Consider the following 9,015-nt stretch of genomic DNA (forward strand, 5'->3'; position numbering starts at 1 on the left):
ATATAAACTCTGCATAACTGACGTCAATTTAATTTTTAATATATAATAAAATTTTGTAAAGTTGTTGCTCCCAAATGCACACGAAAGTATACGTGGTTGACAAGTAATATAGGATTGTAAGTCTAGATATCGTACCCACAGGGAATTGTGATTAACTATCAACTAAATTAAACCAAACAATTAATCTATTCAAGCGAATCCTGACGTATGAATATTTAACTAAAATCAATCCAAAGTAACAACTTAAGAGATTAGAAAACAAGTTGGCGAATTATAGAGATGAATTCAATGTGAGTGAATATTCTAGAGCTATGGGTTAGCTAACAATCCCGTTGCGTCTTCCACTTAAATCGACTAATTAATTTATCTGGTTTATTGGTTGACAGGGTTAATATTGCTCGTAGCCTTCTCCCGAAGTACAACTCGTCTATTCAAGCTAATCTAACACCTATATTTGTATGGAATTAGAATTAACAAGAACGCATTTATAATTCCCGTATAATAACCAAGCAAGGCGATTAGGTATATTCCTATCCTAACCGCAAATCCGCTCCCCCTAAGAGTTAAAATCTTGCTCTACTCAATCTTATATGCAATCTAGAATTCCCTCTCCCGAGTTCAATCCTAGATTCGTAGATAGTATTCAATTGGTGATTAAGCAATCAAATAATTAAGCGCAAGATTGAATAAATAAACCAATATGATAAAATAATAAGAACAATTCAAGCTTCAAACTACAACATTCATGTCACCCAAAATTCTAGAACTAATAAACTATGAAATTAAAGGAAGAGAAGAGAAGAAAAACTAGTTAGAAGCCTCCTCCAAGTGTGGTGTGTGTTCCTCCATGTGAATTCCCGTTCAAAGTATGTTAGATATCCTCCCAAGGGCGTCCTCCCCTTGAAAAATAAGTTTAGTCTTGCTTTTTATACGTGTTGGGTAGGTCTAGGGCCGGAATAACCTTGTCCCGGGCAAAATTGGAGAAAATTCACGTCACGGGCAAAATTAACATAAAAAATTAAATCTCAATTTTACATTGTTTTTTGGACCACTAATATCTAAGTCCGGATATATATAACATACTAGTTTCGTAAATAAAACACAAAACGACATGGAAATACATTCAATCAACTAATATGCATTATTATACAAATTTCGACATAAAATAAATCGAAATACCTCGATGTAGTGGGAACTGTGAAAATTTGAAGACGAAAGAGTTAAAGCACAATAATACGATGCTCTACTACGATGTGGGACCTACGTTCTTAACTTTTTGTGTGACGGGAGGGGCCCACAAATTTTTTTTATTTTTAAAAAACGAGCGCGGGGGGGGGGGTAGGGGGTGGGGGGCGGGGGGGCGGGGGGGGGAACCAGAGCAGTGGAGGTTAAAAAAATGGGGGAAAGGGTTTCTGGTCGGGGAAGAAGACGAAGGGCAATTTAATTAGGGGTATAGCGTTTTCTTTTTGTACGCTATATGTATAGCGTAAAAATACAGCACGCCATATAGGTCAGTCAAATCGTTAGTATATATAGCGTCCAAATACAAGACGCTATACCTTAACGGCAAAAGTTACCGTTAAGGTATAACGTCTTGTATTTGGACGCTATATATAGAAATGTAATTTTTTTTACACTTATGAATGTACTTTGAGTCCAAAAAAATAATATTTAGGTTCCGGACTCTAGGGCTAGGCGCCACCTGTGGCGCCAAAATGTCCAACTTTCCTGTTTTTGTTCGTTTTGGCTCTAATTTTGCACATTCTGCCGCCGATTGCTCCCGGATCATTCCTACACATAAAAACACATCAAATTACCATAAATCAACACATTTCACATCCTAAATCCACGAAACAAAAGTAAGATATGAGGCGATATACATACAAATATATATACTTTAAGCAAACATCAACAGCTACTAAAAACTTCTATTCGTTTTAATTTATTTGAACTTTTTCAGCGTATGTGAGTCAAACTGATTAATTTTCGGCATAAATGCAGACATACAATTTTTAATTTGTTTAAAATAAAATTTATTTATTTACAAATTATCATAATAATTAATAATTTAAATTACTTAAAAATATTTATGAAAGAATATGATCAATTTTTTTCATTTAACTCCTTAAATAATAACATATTCACATAAAATTAAAACCGATGGAAGATGATTCACTATATGGTAATTTATGTATTATAATGGCTACATTATCCGGTCAAGAGTGTTGAACTTAATAATGGAGCGCAATTTACAAGGGAGTCATGATGACGCGTAACGTAACCGGGAACCACCGGTCACTTTCCCTCCACCGACAACCCCTTCACCGGTCACATCCTCAAGTCGATTCCCGTAATCTTAATTAATCAACCAAATAATTAATTAATAATTTAATAAAAACAAGCCTTTTTAAAAATGCCCCATACTTCTTCACATTATTCCCACTTCTCTTCACATTTTCGCAAACACACTTTCAGTCCCTCAGAAGTCAGAACAGAATTCTTCACACACCAATATATAGAGAGAGAAAGTGAACGTGGAAGCTGCTGCATTTTGAAGCATCTCATCTTCTTCTTCTTTTTCTTCTCATTGAATCTATTTCGTAATTGATTTGGCAAGTCAATTCTCTGTTTCCAGTAAGTATTCGCAGTTTTACAGCTTAAGAAATGCGGTTTCGTAATAGTTTATAATAAATCAGTTGATAATTTTGCTGTTTTGCTGCTGAAGAATGCAGTTTAATAAATAATAATTCAGCTTACAGCTGAAGACTGCAGTTTTCTAATATATCTCTCATTTTTAGCAGAATTTCTCGCGATTTCGTCTGTGTAGTAGATTTGACTCTGTTTTACCGCTGATGAATGCGGTTTTATTGTAATTTTTCCTCTTTAAGCAGATTTTTAGCTGTTTTCCAGGTGAAACATTTTGTTTTCTAGTGAAATTTCCCTATTTTAAGTAAATTTGTATGCAATTTTCTAGTAATTTTCATTATTTCTACATTTTACGCTGTTTCATTGCTGAAGAATGCGGTCTTCAGATAGTGACGTAGTGATACAGCAAGTTGCAGTTTCAATAAATGCGTGAATGTACTTATAAATATATGAGGCCTTGTTATTATACTCTTCTCCTTGTCGTTTCCTGAATTTTGGATGTATGGAAGAAATTGACGAAACGAAGCACATTGTTTTTTTATCCACTGCAAAAAAAATATTGCAGATCCGCTCCGCTGTTTCAAGTTTTTCTCTTCTCTGTTTGCTTGGATCTTGTCCTTTTTGCCTTGATTTTTCGCTTTCGGTATATTATATTTTATTTTTAGTTATTAATATTACTTCTTCTGTCTCATTCTATGTGCATTGTTGATTGGGCACAGAATTTAAAAACAATAAAAACAACAATGAGAAATTTGAGATTTTGTGATTAAAATCTTAAAGTTAAATTTTGTGATTATAAATCGAATCTTAAAGTTAAATTGTGTGATTATAAAAATGTGTAATTTTTTTATTCGTATAGATTAAAAAGGAAAATGAGGAAATGACGGTTTGATTATTCTATATATTTAGTTCTGGAAATTTGTATGTTTTTTGTAATGGTGGTTTAAATATTTTGAAGATCGTGGGTGCGTGTATCCATTTGGCAGTTACTTTTCCACGTTACTGTAACCGTCATCTCCCCCCATTAAAACAGGCTCTTTTTACTGAAATTGCTACAACAGTATTTTTTTTCTTTGTTTCTTTGCTGTGTTGATTTTTGTTCTTTTCCTCCATATGTTCATTGAATGTTCATAAATTTGAGTTAGCTTTGGCACTTAAATGCTTCTGCAAAAATGTTGTCTGCTTCAAAGTGAGTTAGATTTCACCTTTCCGACACATTTTAACTGCCTCTTCATTAATGCTTTTGCCTATTCTTTTTTCCGTTTTATTAATCCTATTGCTACAAAGTATCTATAATTTTGTGTCAATTTTATCTACTTTTTTTGTCCCGGTTCATTTTTCTGATGTTCTGTTTGCTATGGAGAAAAAAAATGGTTTTCTGAAATTTCAATGACGTGTGTATTTTTTCATAACTAGTGTTGGCTACCTTACGGATTCTTTCCCAGTGGTTAATTTTCCTTTTCCTGAGTGAGACTTCTTTTTCATCACTTGTTGCTGGGAAATATTGATAAGTTTTGGGATCTTTTTGTTTCTGAAGATCCTAAAATTACTGGTTCTCAAGGCTTGAATGAACTTTTCAAATCATCTTGGTTGAGTTTTAGTTTCCAGAAAGGCGTTGATGGAGAGAGGCGAGAAAGATTAGGAGATTTCATTTACTATTAAAACTTTTCTCTGGCTTTGACTAGAGACTAAGCTCTTGACTTAATTTCGTTGACCAATCTTTTTCCTTTCAATTTGCTTCTTCTGGAAAGTATTTGAATGTAAACTTGATTAAGTTTTTTCAAAAATAGTGAAAACTCAGTGTAAGACTGTGTGAAGTTATAACTTTGTTATATATGAAATTGTGCATATTTACTTCATTAATACCGTATTGTTTGGCTTATGAACAAAAAAAAAAAATCACAATACTACTTAAGAGATGGTTGATTCTCCTTCTGCCCTACTCCTTTGTAACATTGATGTAAAGTAGTTATTACATTTTACTTGACCCCTGTTATTTTTAGCTAGATAACTAGAAAATACAAGCTGCCTTTTCATCTTACAGACCTGCTCTTAACTAGCTCTAAATTTAAAGTGTCAAAATAATTCATCTTCATAAGGGAGTTGATCTGAAATGGCTGTTATGTTAGACAATAAATACAATAATGACCTTAATCATTAGCAACCCTTCCTTCAACAGCTTAAACTTTATATTTGTAGGTATGATCATGTAGAAGTATCATAGTAATGACACTTTTGGTATTTCTAGATACTGCTTTTCTAATAGTGCCTGCTTAATATGAAATTATTAAGCATCGTCTTTTGATTCTAACCAGTAAAGGTCAATTTTTCCAAATTTTTTTGACAGTGAATGCTGTTCAGCTAGTGGTTAGGCTTGGAAAATCTTAAATTAAAAGCTGTAATATCTAGCATACTTATAGTCTGGTCATGATAAAGTTTACTCTTTATCGATTCACAATGTACTGTTAGTGATGCTTGATTATCTATTTTCTTGCTTATTATGGCTTCTTCTTTGCTGAAGATTAACAGGTGAAGTGTATTGAGCATGAGGGAAACTGAACGGAAGCGAGGTTCAAACACTAATCAAGCAAAGCGTGCTGTAAAGACAGAGAAAAGAGACTACAAACAGGAAAAGAGTACTGGCAAAACATTAAAAGCAAAAGAGACTGATCATAAAGCTTCACCTCCTAGACCAGAGTCCAGTATTTTAGTAAGTGATCCAAACACGGGCACAGAGCCCACTGAAGTTTATGAAAATGTGGTTATAGATTATGTGGATGATGTCTACAGGTCTGAGGAAGCAACTCAGCAATCACAAACACGTAAAATGGTTGACAAACAGGTCAAGGATAAAATCAATGATCATTCTAGTGATATGGAGAGTGAACCCAAAGAGGGGATGGAAGAGGAATCAGATATTGATACAATAAATGATTCAGTTTCATCTCAAGGAGATCCACAAATACCTGAAGATGAGAATGTAGAAAGAGCTTCGGCTGTTAAGGTCTCCAAAAAGCTTGCCAAAAGTGTAACAAATAATTCTTCCCCGGCACAACGAGCAAAATCTGATCAGAAAGCAAATAATTCACAGATTAAGGCAACGAAGAGTACAGCAAACAAAGCGAAAACACCTAAAAAGGATCCATCTAAAGTGACATCCAAGAGTGTCAATGACAACTCTAAAAATATGAAAGTCCATACGAAATCCCTATCAGATTCCTCAGAAGAAGGTGATGAAAAATTGGTTAAAGAGGTTGATCCAGTAGATATTTTGGATGAGACTTCAATTAGTGCTCAAAGTGTTGGAAGTGATGATGAAACAGTCAACACTGAGGAGAACTGCGAACAAGAAGATAGAGCAGCTTTAGAGCAAAAGATTGGCCAAATGGAATCAAGGCTTGAGAAACTTGAGGAGGAGTTGAGAGAAGTTGCTGCCCTTGAAATTGCTCTTTACTCTGTGGTATCTGAGCATGGCAGCTCTGCACATAAGCTGCACACACCTGCCAGGCGCCTTTCTAGACTCTACCTTCATGCATGTAAATACTGGTCTCAAGACAAAAGAGCTACAGTTGCTAAAAACACAGTTTCCGGCCTTGTTTTGGTCGCCAAGTCATGTGGTAATGATGTGGCAAGGTGTGTTATACTTTCAATTATTGGATCATGTGGAACTTTTGAATTTTGGATTAGCCTAACATTTTTCTTCCCTTCTCATTAAGGTTAACATTTTGGCTGTCAAATGCTGTTGTTCTGAGGGTAATCATTTCTCAAGCATTTGGAAGTTCCTGTAGTCCAAGCTCATTGGTAAAGATTACTGAGTCAAATGGTGGAGGAAAGAAAACTGAATCAAAGATTTCCTCTTTTAAATGGAAAACTCATCCAGGAAACAAACAATCTAGCAAGCATAATCTTTTGCAGTTTTTTGATGATTGGCAAGAAACAAGAACTTTTACAGCTGCCTTAGAGAGAGTAGAATCCTGGATTTTCTCGCGGATCGTTGAATCAATATGGTGGCAGGTAATCAAATGTACCTAGCTGCCTGTTTTACTAATGTTCCCAATTAGAATTGACATGAACTAATTAAGTGAAAATCATATTCTGGTGTACCAAATAAGTAAACCTTTTATGTTCTGTTCTACATGGTAACTCCATCATTAAAAAGGTTTTTAAGTAATTGATATCTAAAACTTATATTACTTTGAAACTTAAGCATATTACTCTTTTGTATGTTATTTAATAGTAAGCAAACAGCTTTAATGTGTCTAATTGATCGCTTTGGCTACAGACCTTGACTCCCAATATGCAATCTCCCACTGATGATCTAGAGGCCAGAAAAGCTGTTGGACGATTATTAGGACCTGCCTTGGGTGACCAGCAGCAAGGAAACTTTTCCATTAACCTATGGAAGAATGCTTTCCAGGAGGCTTTGAAGAGATTATGTCCTGTACGTGCAGGAAGCCATGAATGTGGTTGCTTGCCTGTTTTGGCTAGAAGGGTAAGTAATCTCCGGTGTTTCTACTTTGCATTTTCTGTATCTTTTCTACCCTTCTGTCTCCCCTAGTATTTGAATGCAGGTGATCAAGGAAAAGCTCATAGTACTTCTACACTTCCATTTTAGCTGTATTTTACTAGCGATAATTGGTTTCAGCTTCACTTGTTAGTCTAAAAGCTTTACGCCTCTGTATATATGTACCTTTTCAGGTCATTGAACAATGTGTTGCCAGACTGGATGTGGCTATGTTCAATGCAATTCTTCGCGAGTCAGCTCACGAGATCCCAACTGATCCCATATCTGATCCAATAGTTGACTCAAAGGTGTTGCCTATTCCAGCCGGAGATTTGAGTTTTGGTTCGGGTGCACAACTGAAAAACTCAGTAAGTACTATTCACTATTAACTTGTTTTGGAAGAATTTGGAAATTTTTTCCTGCCTTTGGCACTTGCACTGTTACGCTGCCAAATTGTCAACAATGGGCTATGTGCATGGGAACCTTTATGATCTTTTGTTCATTGGCCATGCTCTTGATATTGATGGTATATCTTTTTTGCAGGTTGGTAATTGGTCAAGATGTCTTAATGATTTGTTTGGCATAGATGCTGAAGATTCCGGGCAAAATGATGAAGGCAGCTTCGGAGATGATCAGAGGAAAGGTGGAAATCAACCAGAGCATTTCCATCTTCTCAATGCCTTAAGCGATCTTCTCATGCTTCCAAAAGACATGCTCATGGACCGCACAATCAGAATGGAGGTACAACCTTTGGTGTTGCCAAATATGCGTAGAGGTCAATAGTTTGTTAGTCTTGGTGAAAGTTCTAAATGTTGCTGCAGGTTTGTCCATCTATCAGCCTTCCACTGGTTAAGCGAATACTCTGTAACTTCTCTCCAGATGAGTTTTGTCCTGATCCTGTCCCTGGCGCTGTATTAGAAGCTCTCAATGCCGAGGTTTGGCTACTCTTAGCTAGTTCAAGTTTTGTATATTAAGGCTATTTAGAAGTGTTACCTTACCTACAACTTTGAAACAAAGACGCCCATGATAAAAATAATGACGAAAATGGAAACAATGTGATTAACTGACCAAACTGGCCAGTACAACTGACTTTTCCTTTTCTAGGATATCAAACTACATTTGCAAAGAGGTTTCTGTTGATGAATTTTATCTCACAATGTTTGCAGTGCATCATAGCACGTCGATTATCAGGAGGAGACTCTTCCAGCAGTTTCCCTTACCCTGCTGCCTCAGTTGTATATAAACCTCCTGTTGCCGCTGAAGTTGCAGAAAAAGTTGCAGAAGTTGATGGGAAGTCTCACTTGTCTCGGAGTGCTTCTGCTATACAAAGGAAGGGATACACAAGTGATGAGGAACTGGAGGAAATAGATTCTCCTCTAGCATGCATTATTGATAAAATGCCATCATCACCTGCTTCTGCACAAAATGGAAATGGAAAAGCTAAACAAAAGGAAGAAACAGGTTCAGTTGGATCAAATACGAGGTATGATCTTCTTCGTGAGGTTTGGCAGACAACATAATGCCAGTTTTTGAGTGTGCTATGAATTACACTTCTGAGGTTTCGTATCAAGATCATGCTATGGAGCAAGAAGAAATCTGGAAATTGAAGTTCAAANATGTAACCTTGAAGTCCTGAACTTAGAGTTCCAAGTTCAAAAGTTAAGGACATGTAGTCTTGAAGTCCTGAACTTAGAGTTTCAAGTTCAAAAGTTAAGGACATGTAGTTCTGAAGTCCTGAAGTTAAGGACATGAGCAGAAGGGTATTTTTGTCCGATCAGTTAAAGTTTATTAAACCAGTGGCTAAAGACTAAAGACATTTAAAACGCTGGCTTTAAAATAAAGACATAAGCTGTTAGTGGCTATCT

The 9,015-nt window shown here is 35.8% G+C and overlaps 1 protein-coding gene across 4 annotated transcripts; it reads left to right on the plus strand.

The window, feature by feature from the left end:
- Nucleotides 1-2,422: 2,422 nt before the first annotated feature.
- LOC109217521 lies at nucleotides 2,423-8,759 on the plus strand. 4 transcript variants are annotated; one of them, XM_019381778.1, is made up of 8 exons: nucleotides 2,423-2,634; nucleotides 5,168-6,279; nucleotides 6,363-6,660; nucleotides 6,929-7,138; nucleotides 7,345-7,518; nucleotides 7,694-7,891; nucleotides 7,972-8,085; nucleotides 8,317-8,759. In XM_019381778.1, exons 2-8 carry the CDS (start codon nucleotides 5,192-5,194, stop codon nucleotides 8,668-8,670), a joined length of 2,436 nt encoding a protein of 811 aa, XP_019237323.1. In that variant the 5' UTR covers nucleotides 2,423-2,634; nucleotides 5,168-5,191; the 3' UTR covers nucleotides 8,671-8,759. The 4 variants fall into 4 exon arrangements, with proteins under 4 accessions (XP_019237323.1, XP_019237324.1, XP_019237325.1 ...); XM_019381779.1 differs by lacking the exon at nucleotides 2,423-2,634 and adding an exon at nucleotides 3,120-3,289; XM_019381780.1 differs by lacking the exon at nucleotides 2,423-2,634 and adding an exon at nucleotides 3,513-3,835.
- Nucleotides 8,760-9,015: the final 256 nt, after the last annotated feature.

This window comes from Nicotiana attenuata, unplaced genomic scaffold (genome assembly GCF_001879085.1).
Source record: "Nicotiana attenuata strain UT unplaced genomic scaffold, NIATTr2, whole genome shotgun sequence".
Lineage (NCBI taxonomy): Eukaryota > Viridiplantae > Streptophyta > Magnoliopsida > Solanales > Solanaceae > Nicotiana > Nicotiana attenuata.

Excerpts from the sequence above, each read along its gene's own strand:
- LOC109217521 (XM_019381778.1), top strand. The coding sequence starts at position 5,192 with ATGAGGGAAACTGAACGGAAGCGAGGTTCAAACACTAATCAAGCAAAG. Across the intron at positions 7,139-7,344 it reads TGCCTGTTTTGGCTAGAAGG|GTCATTGAACAATGTGTTGC; the intron begins GTAAGTAATCTC and ends GTACCTTTTCAG. Across the intron at positions 7,892-7,971 it reads ACCGCACAATCAGAATGGAG|GTTTGTCCATCTATCAGCCT; the intron begins GTACAACCTTTG and ends ATGTTGCTGCAG.